Source organism: Tauraco erythrolophus, chromosome 19 (genome assembly GCF_009769465.1).
Source record: "Tauraco erythrolophus isolate bTauEry1 chromosome 19, bTauEry1.pri, whole genome shotgun sequence".
NCBI classification, from domain to species: domain Eukaryota; kingdom Metazoa; phylum Chordata; class Aves; order Musophagiformes; family Musophagidae; genus Tauraco; species Tauraco erythrolophus.
This window is the reverse complement of record NC_141483.1, coordinates 14427486-14441142: the sequence shown is the minus strand read 5'-3', so window position 1 is coordinate 14441142 and position 13657 is coordinate 14427486. Positions and strand designations below refer to the sequence as shown.

General features: G+C 49.8%; 2 protein-coding genes across 3 annotated transcripts in view; one reads left to right on the top strand and one right to left on the bottom strand.

Annotated features, from left to right (window-relative positions):
- Positions 1 to 2932, bottom strand: part of PTPN11 (protein tyrosine phosphatase non-receptor type 11) — a 29864-nt gene extending 26932 nt beyond the window's left edge. Inside the window, exon 1 of one of the 2 annotated variants that reach the window (XM_086623315.1) lies at positions 2879 to 2932. In XM_086623315.1, coding sequence (XP_086479441.1) covers positions 2879 to 2892 — 14 coding nt within the window. In that variant the 5' untranslated portion in view covers positions 2893 to 2932. The remainder of the gene's footprint in view (positions 1 to 2878) is intronic. The other variant, XM_086623314.1, reaches the window with a different exon arrangement.
- A 485-nt stretch (positions 2933 to 3417) lies between these two features.
- On the top strand, positions 3418 to 8087 carry RPL6 (ribosomal protein L6). The gene is made up of 7 exons (XM_086623399.1): positions 3418 to 3470; positions 4339 to 4575; positions 4668 to 4766; positions 5597 to 5740; positions 6742 to 6790; positions 7216 to 7400; positions 7871 to 8087. The coding sequence occupies exons 2-7, from the start codon at positions 4339 to 4341 to the stop codon at positions 8021 to 8023; spliced, it is 867 nt and encodes a 288-aa protein (XP_086479525.1). The 5' UTR covers positions 3418 to 3470; the 3' UTR covers positions 8024 to 8087.
- The last annotated feature ends 5570 nt before the right edge of the window (positions 8088 to 13657 follow it).

Here is a 13657-nt window from a genome sequence, read left to right as displayed (position 1 = left end):
TCTTGTGTTCTTTTCAGTTAAGGATATTCTGCTTGCATCAAGAAAATCTAATGAATAGTACCAAATATGCAACTGAAGAAAACAACAACAACAAAAAAATCAAACCTGTGCAGCACAGGTCATGAAAAAAAAAATGTTAAAAATTACTTCCAGGTTATTCCAGCAAATGGGAAAGAATTAATAAATCATGCTACATTTACCTAATGAGTACTCAAAGGTCAAAAAAATTTCCATTTTAATGCAGTCTCACAAAAGAAACTGCACAAGCATCAGCATCTGAGACGAAGCGAACATTAAATAATGTATTTCTTCTTACACAATTAAGAAATTCTTAATTTCTTCTTACACACTTCCCCCTCCAAGATTTTACTTCCATTAGGAGAAAACAAAAAACCAAACAAGAGTGCAGCAACATTTTGAACAGTTTACAAGCTTTTTAAATACGCACAGGATCCAAGAGACACCTTTGCAAGTTTTTGAGTTTATATTCAAAAAATGCATACACAAAGGAGGAATTATTGGAATCAGCCCTACAGATTTATGATATGGTGACATTCCATAGATTTTAATTAATGCAATATCTTCTGTATCTTACCCAGAACCCTACTGCATCTGGAAGTAACTGAACACCAGCTGTTAAAAAGACGTAAAATAAAAGAAAAAGAATAATTTAATGAACAGAAGGGCCTACAGATAACTTGTGCTTAAAGGAGAGGTTAAGAAGGCAAGAGATTGTTTAAAAACAAAAATCCCACCCCCACATAGACACACACACTCCTACTGAAGATGGCAAAAAGCGAGTGTAGGAAAAGAAAAGCTGCGTCCGGGAGACCGAGGGACTTTATTGCACTTTATGTAACTTTTGTTCCAATGGCAACTTGCTCTCCTGCTCCCTCTCATCTTTGTATTTTTGGCTTTGAGTAGGACGATGCATGTGTCAGTCACCCCAAATAGAAAAATGGGGGTGTTGGTGATCTCGTTGAACGGTTCCGGAGCGGCGATGGAGATGGCTTCATTTGAAGTGCTGCCATCACACCTGTGCTCCTGAACCGTGCGGCTGCAGCCCTTCCAAACCCGGGGGGACACCAAAGGGACGGCGACACCGACACCCGTAACACAAGCCCTGCAGAGGACTTTCTCCTACACTTCCTTTTATAGGGATGGAATGCATTTTGGACTTTTTTTTCCTACTTCTCCGACCTCCATCACGAGCAGGTGCAGAGCTAACCCAAGCAAAGGACATGGCAGCCAATAACTGCAATCAAGAAAGCAAGACACCCACATGCAAACCTAATTAAATGAGCTGTCCTCACTATGCGTGGAGTACTCCTTACAGCAATTTGGATCTGGGGGGGTTCAGCACCCCATCGTTCCAAGTCCCTTATCAGCTTCCAGTAAGATGAAAACGTTGGCAGAAAAGTAACTGGGGACCTAGCGGGGTCTCATTTACAAAACTAAGAGGATATCGGGTAAGCAAGAAGGCTTTTGATGAAAAATAGCACACAGTAGGAAATGCAGGATTGCTACAATCCTCTTTTTTTGTTGTTTTGTCAGCATAGTTCAGAATGGATCAGCAGGATCTGTGTTCTGTAAGTCACACATTGTGAGCATATTTATCTCTTACCGAACTGAAGAAAGAAAAGAAAAAACCAACACATTTTTCCACGCTGCGATTGGGCTTTTCTAACCACCTTTTCAAGAGCAGGAGAGATGAAATCGGTTCTGAGTCTCAGCTGTCACAACCACAGCGTTCGGGGAGGCGGTGACTGGTAGTTTAATTACAACTATTTATGGGCTCATCAGTTTGCATTTCTCATCGTTTTTCAGTCTCCCTCACAAGTTACAATTTAAACTCCTGAGCAGAGCAAGAGGATTGCTCCTGACGGCGAGGCAGCTCGCAAGCGGCTCTGAAAGGCAACGTGCACACTTGTTCTGATGCACGAGTGGGGACACTCGGAAAACCCAACACCCACTCCCAAAATCCAACTCCACACAGCTCAGGAAACCCCAAATCCAAATTCAACTATAAACGGCCACAGACTGAAAACCAATCCGTCTAGTCTCACCATCTCAAGCAGAACAAGGAAGAGGACAACCCGATGCTGAAGAAGTTGTACTTTAATAGGTGCTAAAGATTTACTGAATTTCAGAATGAGTTTGTTAGATGTGAATATAAACATCTTTTTCCTTTTTAGGACAGTAATTGCTCTTAAGTCTAACATTTGGACATATAGCCCAAAAAAGGACTGCTAAAATAAGACAAACATCAAAACGCATTAAGGACAGTAAAAAACTACAGCAAAGAAAAGAGACTCAACTGCACCCGGATTTTGCAGCGCCACCAGGTTTCGAAACGAGACCGAACGCTGCCACAAACCGGGAGCCCGGCTGTGAGGTCACGGTTTGGTTCCCGAGACCCCCAGAGCTGGATCCTGACCGCAACGCGACCCCCCCGGCCCGGATTGCGCACCGAGCGCGGGGCGGGCCGCCGCGCCAACAGAATCCCCCCCCCCCAGCTCCGGTTCGAGCGCACCTGCGGGCGCGGGGAGACCCGCTTGGAACCGCCCACGGACACAACGCTGCTGCGGCAGCTCCGGCCTCTGCGCGGGGGGCGGCGGGGCCCCAGGCCAGCCGGTCCCCGGCCCCCCAGCCGCGCCGGGGGGCACCCCGCGAGCCCCAAGGGAAGTCGAGGCCGGAGCGGGGACACCCCGCCGCAGGAACGGGCGGGAAGCGGGGCCGGAGCGCAGGCAGCGGGGCGGGGGTGCCGCTGCGCCGCGGCCCGGCAGCCCCCCGAGGCGGGCGCGGGCCCTGCGTGCCCCGGGGCAGCGGCCCCTTCCCGCTCCGCTCCCCTCCCGCGCCGCGCTCGCTCCCCGCTCACCTCCGCGATGTCATTTTCCCCCGCGGCGCTGGCGGGCCCGGCCGCCCCTCGACGGCCGCCCCTCACATAGGGCTCCCCCGGCGCGGGCCGCGGCCTACGGGCGCCCCGCGGGGAGCGCGAACAACGGCGGCCTCAGGCCCCGGAGGCGCACGGAGCGCGGCGCGGCCCGCCCTGCGTCACCCGCCCGCTGCGTCATCGGGCTGCGACGCTGCCCCGCCCCCGCCTCCGACGGGAGCGCGCGGGCGGCCCGCGGGGGTAACGGGCGCTGCGGCGGGAGGAGCGAAGTCGCGGCCCGCAGAGCCGGGCGGGGCGGGAGCCGGCGCGGAGCCTTCTCGGAGGAAGGGTCGGGCAGTGGCAGAGCGGCAGATACGTTCTCGGAGCCGCCGGTCGCCGCGCAGCGCGCTCTGCGCCGGGACGCGGGTGTCTGCCATCCCGTCCCGCCATCCCGCGCCCCGGTGAGCGGTAGCGTCCACGCCGCGCCCGGACTACAACTCCCAGTGTGCTCCGCGAGCGGCGCGGTGACGTCAGACGTAAGGCGCGCGCTCTTTAGGCCACCGGTGCCCGGATGTAGGTCCCTTTCCCTCCCCGGAAGGTAAGAATGGCGGAGCCGTGGCGCACAGGGCCGGGAACTGGCGGGCGCTATCCGCCGCCATCTGTCCTCGGGGGGCTGCACTGGCGCCCGGGCCCGGCCCGGTGCTGCGGGGGGATGGCGATGAGGCCGTGGGGGTGATACGGGGCGGAGTGGGAGGCGAAGCCGCCTCCGGGCGGGTCAGGCCGCGGCTGGCTGTGGAGGCCGGGCCGGGCCCCGAGCGGCGGGGAGCGGACTGGGCTGGGGCCGGAGCCGCGGGGCTCTGCAGCGCGGAGCGGCAGCCCGCGGGGGGCCGGTGTGGCGGGGCCGGGAGGACCCCCGCGCCCGCGGTGACTATGGCCGCCCCGGGGAGGCTGCGGCCTCGGTGCGTGTTCGCGTTTTCTTGGGCTTCGCGGTGCTGAGGGTGCGGGCGCGTTCGGCGAACTGCAGCTGTTCCTCGATCTGAGGAGGAAATTCTTCCCTCAGAGGGTGGTGAGGCACTGGCACAGGTTGCCCAGAGAAGCTGTGGCTGCCCCATCCCTGGAAGTGTTCAAGGCCAGGTTGGATGGGGCTTTGGGCAACCTGGTGTAGTGGAGGGTGTCCCTGCCCATGGCAGGGGGGTTGGAACTGGATGGTCTTTGAGGTCCCTTTTAGCCCAAACCATTCCATGATTCTGGCTGGCGTGGAGGAGCGTTTTTTGTGGTGGGTGGGCGTGCAGCAAACAGAATGGCTCCGGGCTGCAGTGTCTTGGGTAGCCACGGCTGTCCGAGGCGGCCGACAACGGTTAGAAGGGTGTAAAGAATCCGGTTCCGATCCTTCTGGTTCTGCAGCGCGAGCGCTCCCTGGCACACCATGTAATCAGCCAAAACTTGTGGTTTATTTGGATCCACAGATGGCGGGTGAGAAGGCGGCCGATGAGAAAAAGCCAGGCAAGAGAAAGACAAGTGAGAAGAAGCCGGCTGAGCAGAAGGCAGGCCAGAAGGAAGTAGGTGACAAGAAGAAGAAAACCAAGAAGCATCATGCCAGCCGTAACCCTGTCCTGGCCAGGGGCATCGGGAGGTATTCCCGGTCAGCCATGTATGCCAGAAAAGCACTGTACAAACGCAAGTACACTGCTCCGGAGACAAAGGTAGGACGATAAACACTTTGTTTAAATAATCACGATGTTCACAGTGACTTTGGTGTGAAGTTTCATACATTTTCCCTTTTCTTTGCCTACAGATAGAAAAGAAAAAGAAAGAAAAGCCACGCGCAACCATCACCAAGCCAGTTGGTGGAGACAAGAACGGAGGCACCCGTGTGGTTAAAATCCGCAAAATGGTAAGGAAAAGAACTCGGACACTGGCAGTTGAAGGCTGTTACGTGTAGCTTTTGACTAGATCATGCACCCTGGAGAACAGAAGGCTCTGGAGTGATCTTATCTCAGCCTTCCAGTACCTAAAGGGGCTACAGGAAAGCTGGAGAGGGGCTTTGGACAAGGGCACGTAGTGACAGGGCATGGGGCAATGGATTTAAACTGAAAGAGGGGAGATTTCAACAGGATCTAAGGAAGAAATTCCTCCTTCTGAGGGTGGTGAGGCACTGGCACAGGTTGCCCAGAGAAGCTGTGGCTTCCCCATCCCTGGAAGTGTTCAAGGCCAGGTTGGATGAGGCTTTGGGCAACGCGGTGTTGTGGAGGGTGTCCCTGCCCATGGCAGGGGGGTTGGAACTGGATGATCTTTGAGGTCCCTTTCAGCCCAAACCAGTCTGTGGTTCTGTGCGCCTCTTGCCAGGGGCGATGCAGCAGCCTCACCCGTGCTGTGCTACGCGGGGCTGTTGGCAGTTATCTCCTGGAGATCCAGACCCAGTGGCTGCCCTTTCAGGGCAGAGGGCAGTAATTCAGAGAAGAGTTATCAGGCAAGAGTGGGTGATCTCTGCTGTTCGTGTCGCTGTGCTGAGCGGGAAGCATGCTCAGAAAGACAGAGCTGGTCGTAACTTTCATTGTTGCATAATTGTACAGAAAATATCCGGTGTGTTCCTGAAGCGCCAGCTGCAGCAGAAAAAAATCCTTCAGAAAGGTCATCTTTGGAGAAATAGTATCTCTAAGAATCTAAACTGCAGTGAAAGCTTTCTGTTCCATGGAGTACAGTGTTTTGCTCCTCTTTTTCTAGCCCAGATACTACCCGACTGAAGATGTTCCTCGCAAGCTTCTGAGTCACGGCAAAAAGCCCTTTTCCCAGCACAAGAGGAGGCTGCGGGCTTCCATTACGCCAGGAACTGTTCTGATCCTTCTGACCGGTCGTCACAGAGGCAAGGTAAGCGGAACTTCTCCCTGTGCTCTGCCCCACATGGATCCTCATGGCGGTTTTGCAGCATTTCTGTGCTGAAACCGTTTGGACTCAGCAGAGGTGTCCTGAATTTATCAGCTGGTGTCACGGGATGCTGCTCAGCCACGAGATGTGAATCTGCAAATCTGCTTTTCCGTAGATTCTGTCTGGGTGCTTTCTCTTGTCCTGCCTTCAGGGGAGACAGTCTTTAAACTAAGGTTCTGCTGTACAGAGCTGGAAGTAGAACAAGCTCATCCAGTTGCTTAGACAAAATGAAGGGAGTCTTCCTTAGGTTCGTGTCATGGTAACTTTGCAGTTCAGAGCGGCAGATCTGACGCCTGTCTCTGTTACTGTAGTGATGACACCAGAACTTTGCCTAAAACTGCCTATTGCAAAGGAAGAAATACATTATCATTCTTAATCTGATCATCAAGGTAACACTTGATTGTTGTATTAAGCTGTGCTCTTCATCTTAGTGATGTTTACTAACGGGTCTTAACTGACATCGTGTATTTTCCTGAATTCCTTTCACTCTGATGTCACATCACTTAAGAGTGCTGTTCAGGGGAGGAGATCTTGACCAGCAGGAAAAAAATATGTGACTGGCGATGGCTCTGACCATGTGATATGTTGCAGTGTCCTTCTGGTTTTTAACTTTGCCTTTAACGTCGTACAAAGAATTGGGGTGCTGGGATGGCTGCCTCACCATCCTCTAGAACAGGCAAAGACGGGAAGATTGGTGTTGCTCAGCCTCGAGGGATGGAGCGCCTGGAGAGTCATGGTCTGGCGCAGATGTGGTAACTGGCAGAGCTGTGCTCTGAGGAGCGTTGGTAGCTTGGTTCGCGTGGTGGCTGCTGCTCTAGTCGCACAGTTACGCCATGGTTAGGCGCCCTGTTGATGTGTGTACCAGTAACAGAGCCCCAGTGCAGGCATGGCCCCAGTTCAGGTGCAGGACCTGAGGACTGATGTCACATCTCTTCTCTTTTCAGCGCGTCGTCTTCTTGAAGCAGCTCGATACTGGCCTTTTGCTTGTTACAGGTAAAAAACATTTACTTAAGAGTGATGGTTTTTTGTTTGTTTTCAGGGGCTTTGTGAGTTTGGGGAGTGAGTATGGAGGGTTTTGTTGTGTTTTGAGTTCAAGTTGGTCTCTGAGGTCAGTCATGTTACAGATCTGCAGGCGGATGGTTTGGTGTATTGTGTTCGCATAACTACATGGAATAATGTTTTATGGCTTTCCAGGGAGGTGGAAGGGAGGTAATTAAGCTTCAATACCTGGAAGAGTTCAGGCAGTGTTTTTTGGCTTTCCTGGAGGCTGTGGGGAAGGGCTTTTGTTGATTGTTCAGGTTTTAACTGTAGGCATCTCTGAAGAAACTAGTCATCTCATACACTATGAAAATCCAACTTGGAAGTAGTGATTGTTGCCAGGAAAGCTCACGTTGTTCTCTTTTCTGTCCTTCCTTTAGGACCTTTGGTTATCAATCGTGTCCCTCTGCGTAGGGCCCACCAGAAATTTGTTATTGCCACATCTACAAAGGTTGATATCTCTGGAGTGAAAATCCCCAAGCATCTCACCGATGCATACTTTAAGAAGAAGAGGCTGCGTAAGCCCAAGCACCAGGAGGGCGAGATCTTTGACACTGAAAAAGAAGTAAGGGACACGATTGTTCATTCTTTCTTGTGACCTAAAGCCAGGCTGGAAAGGGAGAAATACCATGAAACGATGGACAACTGAATTTTAAGTGGTCCTCAATAAAGTGAGGTAATGCCATTAAAATGAGATAATACAGCAGCATTGAGATGGGAAACCCCTTTTAAATTTGGAGATTCTTTTCTGCTTCTGCCTTCGCAGAACAGCAGCAGTGATCATTTCAGTTAAATTGTCTTTTTTTGACCGAGAAACACCTTCACTGTTTTCGTTCTGCCACCAGCATGCTGCTGGCTCCGACACCTGCAACGTCAGCCAGACAGTGGCTTCGGTCTTCTGCCACCTCCGGTCTCCTGCCACCTTCCCATATTTAGAACAAACAGAGAAAAGGTTTCTTGAAAATGCCAGAAGTCAGGGTTTGCCTTGAATTTTCTCATCTGCAGGATTTTAACGTTATTCTGTGTACTTTCCAGAAATATGAGCTCACGGAGCAGCGCAAGTCGGACCAGAAGGCGGTGGATGCGCAGATCCTCGCGTGCATCAAGAAGGTGCCGCAGCTCCGTGGGTACCTGCGTTCCACGTTCTGTCTCTCGAACGGAGTCTATCCTCACAAATTGGTGTTCTAACTGCTCTGAAAGCACCACATTAAATCCGAAGGGAAAAAAGCACGGATTTCTGGTGTCTTCATTGTAATCCGTATCAGAACACGTTGCACAAATCTTGCAACGCGTGTGGCAACGGATAGTAGAACTGCTTGTGGTGGGAAGTTCCGAGGGGCTGTATGTAGATGGCTGGAATTTGGAGTGTATAAGGTTTTGGGGTGTGGGGGTTTGGTTTGGTTGCTTTTTTGGTTTGGGCTTGTGGTGGTTGTTGGTTTGTTGGGGTTTATTTTTGACAATTTAGTATAAACAGGAATTTGGGTTTCTTAAATATGAATGAGTTGAGGGGGGGAAAAAAAATGAACAGATTTCTTTTGGGGAATAGCAGGTACAAATACTGGATTGAGTACCCATCAGGACACATTGCAGAATAAAATCCAGCCCAGTGTATCTGCTGGCATGTTCTTCTGCACCCTTACTGTGCCGAAACCAGTGTTTCAGGTATCTTCTGTGAAGAACCAGGTCTTGGCAAGGAACCGCTGCTCAGTAATTAGCATTTTAAAGCTTTGTTGAGGTGGTTTTTCTGACGAACAGCTTTGATCCGTCAATCACCACGTAAACCTCAGCAAATATAGCAACTTTTTAGAGGCATTTCAGGAGCTATGCCTCGGGTTTTGAAGTGGAAACACTGGGAATACTCTAGTGTTTTGCAGGGTAACATATCATCCCTGGAACCATAACAAAATCTGGAATGTATGTCCCTTCCCAAATCCCATATTTTTTTCCCTGTTGTTTATTCATATAGGATGGAATGCTTTTAGTTGGGAAGAATACCATCTGCTTAGATCAAAAAGCAAAAGCATGATTCTTAATTCTGTAGGCTCAGAAATAAATTAAAAACCACAAGCTCCTGTGAAAGGCAAGTGTTTTTCTATCCTGGGAGGCTTCCAGAGCCCCAACAATTTTTCTTATCAAAAACTGGCAGAAAGTGAGTTGAGAAAGTGAGTCCTGTCTGTTTTCTTTCTCTGTTGGGGTCAGTTACCAGATATTTGGAAGAGGATGCTTGGGTAGAAATATCTCTGCTGTTAAAAACTGGAGGATGCACATATTAACGAATCTGGCACGCCTGAGCTCTTCCACAGCCAGACTCGCGCAGGAAACGAGGATTATGTAACTGCACCATCTGCCTCCCCAGTAATTCTTAGCTGAAAGTAGCCAGTGGGGTCAGGCTTGACAGGGAGTAGTGGTTTCTTCAAATTCCTACAAGCTTTGTGGAAAGGGAGTAATAACCATCGCTAAGGTGGGAGCCTACATGGGGTGATCCTATAGCAGCCTTCCAGTACCTGAAGTGGACCAGCAAGAAAGCTGGAGAGGGACTTTGGACAAAGGTATATGGTGATAAGACAAGGGGCGATGGTTTGAACTGAAAGAGGGGGCAGATTTTGATTAGATATAAGAAGGAAATTTTTTACATTGAGGGTGGTGAGGCACTGGCACAGGTTGCCCAGAGAAGCTGTGGCTGCCCCATCCCTGGAAGTGTTCAAGGCCAGGTTGGATGGGGCTTTGGGCAATGCGGTGTTGTGGAGGGTGTCCCTGCCCATGGCAGGGGGGTTGGAACTGGATGGTCTTTGAGGTCCCTTCCCACCCAAACCATTCCATGATCCATGATTCTATGTCGCATGCTAGCCACGTTCACATAGGAAGGAGGAAAAAAAAAAACAACTCAAAATACCTGTGGAATCCCTGGCTCAGTAGACTCTTGCACCAAGGGTCTATGGTCATCTTCATAGCTGATGCTGGCTGATGTTACAGAGTGTGGAAGTGTATTGCACTAGTTACTCTTCCATCATCTTCCTCTTGGTAATTAACATATTCCATGCTGGTGTGGTTCAGCAGAGGGAGCCAGTGGGCCAGCTTGGGCCAACGCAGAACTGGCTGGGAGTGTGCCTGGTGTCGCTCTGTGCTGCCCCGGTGTGCTCCGGGAAGATGTTCTTGGTTTTCCCCTGTCCTCAGAACTGTGTCTGTGATGAGTTACATCTTCTGTTGTATGTGGTTTGGTGGATAACGGCTGCAGTCAGTGGTTTCTTAAGCTGATGTCAGATTTTACTGCAGTGGTGGGACTGGCCTGTTTACATAAATCAGCTCTAAAAAGATACAGAAGTGTGGCATGCAGCTCGCTGCGAGTGCTAAGGTAAGTTTACTACCAAAGAAAAATCTTAACCCAAATGCTTGGAAAGCTGAGTTAAAATAGAAATTGTATGTGGGAACACTTAAAACGGGAAAAGTCCAGAAACAGCAAGCAGACCTCTTGGTGAAAATAGTTTGTAGCAGCATGTGGTGTTGCAGAGTCTGCAGATTCGGTCACACGGTTGCAGTCTAAGAGAACCCTCAGGAGGTACTAGTGCTCCAGTCATTCCCTTCCCCTCTGGAACGGAGAAGTTGTATTAACAAAACGGGGCTACTCGCAGAGTAACGAGGTGTTTAGATACAGTGGTGTTTTCTCTGATTATTGATGACTCTAACACATGCCTCATCTGCCTATCAGAAGACTTGAAATGATACTTGGAACCATTAATAACCTTGTTTACTGATGGGGAGGTTTTGACTCCCAGGGTGCTGTCGGGAAGTGATTCGGTGATATAATCCAGTTGTTTTAATAGGTCCTGGTACGGAGAACTGGTCTCACGTGCTGCCGTTGCTTCCCTCACCCCAGTCCTGTCCCTTGTCGGATTGGGTGGTAACCAGTAACAGCCCTGCAAGGTGGGGAGAGAGCCCGAGGGAGGAATGAAGGTTTTCGTGCTGGTTTAGATCTTTTAACTGACTCATGGTGGGGACCAGGTGAATGCTGGTGTCGGCACAAGGCGGGGTGGGAGCAGGCTGCTTCCGGGGGCGCGAGCCGTTAAGTCCAATTTTAATGCCAAATCGTGCCTTTGCAGTGCAGAAAAAGGCTTTGCTGCAGAAAATGGAGACGGCAAAGCCCTCGTCTTTCGTGAGGGAAGGCAGCCAGTGGACAGCTGTGATTTGTCTCTCTCCTAACCTTTAAAATATTTTCCTTGAGTTCTGTGAAATCTGGCTTTTTCCTGAAATGCTCTGGGGTGGGGGATGGAAAAGAGGAGAAACGAGGACTGTACAGACGACCAACCACAGAAACAAAGTGAATATTCAGAAGGATTTTTCAGCCTAGATAATACTGTCCACTACCTGAAAAATACTTGCACCACATAAAGAGCTTTTGTGTTGGTTCTGGCTGTCCCGCAGCTTTTCTCATTCTGAGCATGTAAACAGTTCTGCAGTCCCGGCGAGCTGAGTCATTGCTTTTCCCGAGCATCCCCCACAGGAGAAGCCAGAGACATCCGAAGCCTCAGCCACCCAATCGAAAGTGCTGGAGATGTGCAGGTCCAAAAATAGTGACAGGCTCAACCACAGCGGCGCTTCATTAGCATCGACTGTGCTCTTTGCTTCAGCTGCCTAATAAAGTGATGTGTAATTACAACAAAGCGTCCTTTTGAGAGGAAAGAGAGAGGGATGTTGGCTTTCTCAGGGAATTGGTAGTACGATGGGATGCCTTGTTACCCACAGGCACCTCTTTTTACCTGTTAGCTGCCCCTGTGAAAGGGCCTGGTGGATGCAGTCCAGCCCGGAGAGGCTGTGTCCCAGTTGCTGCGCTGGCCGGCGCTCTCAGGGAGGAGGCACGAGCTTTGCTTCTGGGACTAGGAGCCTGGGGACAAACTCGGGCTTATTTGCAAGACAAAGTCCTTTCCAGTGGCAGGTTGCAGAGAACAGTTACCTTTGGAATTTCGAGTGCAACACGTTTGGTTTTAACCTGAATTAAGAGCGGATGCTGTGATGAATGTGAAGGTGCTTTTACAGGACGAGCACACGTACCGTTCTGGCCAGGTGTTGAGGAAGATATGCCACATGTCCAGTGATCAGCCACTCAGTTCACCCATGCTGTAGGGTACCTACAGGATGTGCCTCGTCATGCAGGGGCAACTGAACCTTTTTCCCCCAGCATATTTCCACCTGATCCCAGCCCTTCCTCTCCTCGGAGTTCACAGAACCATTGCCACTGGCACACCCAGCCCCGCTTCTGCAAAAAGTCATTCTGGATCTCCCCACAAGATCAGTAAAGAATAAACAGAATCCTCGGACAGTTTCTTTGTCTTCAACACCTCGAAGAAGCTCTGCTTTAGCCCCATAGAAAACGTAGGTGAGATCAGCTGAAAAACCATGCACGAAGAGCTGGCCTAGGCAGCCTTCCTCCAGCAAATGCCAGGTAACTCCTTCCACTCTCCATACACCACCAGTTCCCATCTCATTTTAAACGATTCGAGCATTAGAAACCCTGTCCACATGGATTTTACTAACAGAATTTGTTTCAGAATCTCTGTCTGTTCTTGCAGTACGTTTTGTTTCTTACCTTTCAGAGAAGAGGGCTTCCTGGTCTCTCCTTATTAAAATCAACTGTTTTTTACGGTTTAACTCCAGGCAAGCAACTACCCTGCTTGGTTTGAAACTGGACAGCAGAGTTGTGCCCTGTCCCTGGCTCCCTGAGAAGGCTGTGTTACTGAGGTCTCCTGAAGTTGCTTTAGGATAAGAGATTGTGCCATCTTCCCGTGCTGTTTAGGGGATGAAGCAGCGTGCCAATCCACAAATAGCAGTGGCTCCTACGATTTTGTCAGCTATCGCTCTGTTACAAGACAGAGACATGGACAGCTCAGTCTGAGAGATCTAGAGCCACACAGGAGAGTTGTGTAAATGCCACTCCTCTTTCTTCTGTCATTCTTGTCCTGAAATAGCTCACATAAATGACACCATCACATGGGTACAGGATTAAGCGCTCTTGCTCCTATTCTGGTTTGGAGACAGTATCTGAAGTTCCCAGGGACTTGTGTGGAAACGTGAGGATGCAGGAAAATGGGAACTATTTACCTTGTTAATTTGATTTCTCCAGTTCTCCTGCATTACAGTCTGATCTAAGCACTTGACAACTCATCGTTTAAGCAATTAGATCAATTAAATCCATATATTTCTGAGGATCTTATTCATAATAGTTCTCGGAGTTTTTTTCCTCATTGTTCAGGAAGCCACTGGCTGAACAAAGCAATCCAGTCCCACCAGCTGTAGTCACCTTGCACTGAGTCACGCAAGAGGGCTGGTCTGTGACAGTTCCATGTGGAATTGCCCATAAGCAACCATGAGGTTTTTTTACTTGTTGTCTTTTCATAGTTTGTTTGTTCTTTGGTTGAGTTTTTTTTAATCAGACCAGTTTTGACCCTCTCACAGATGAAGAGTCAAAAAACATTTTTGTCAGCTGGCTTTCTTTGGCTCATTTTATCATGTTTTTTTCCTGTTATTTCAATATTTATCTTTCTCAGTGGAAATGACTTTACACGAGAGATCATACACAGAGCCAGCAACTTCTGTGACCTAACCATGGTTCACACTATACCAGACATAAATACTAGTAGTAATAATGATAAGGAGAGAGGAAGCATGGTAATCAAAATATTATTTGAGATCAAAGAAATTATTTTTTTTTTCTCAGCTCTATTGATTTTCTGTGGCATCCTGAGCACATAACTTAATTTCAGTGAGGTCAGTGTTCACACACCTGCAGAATAGCAGCAATAATTTCTCATACTGGGCCTCCAGAAGTGT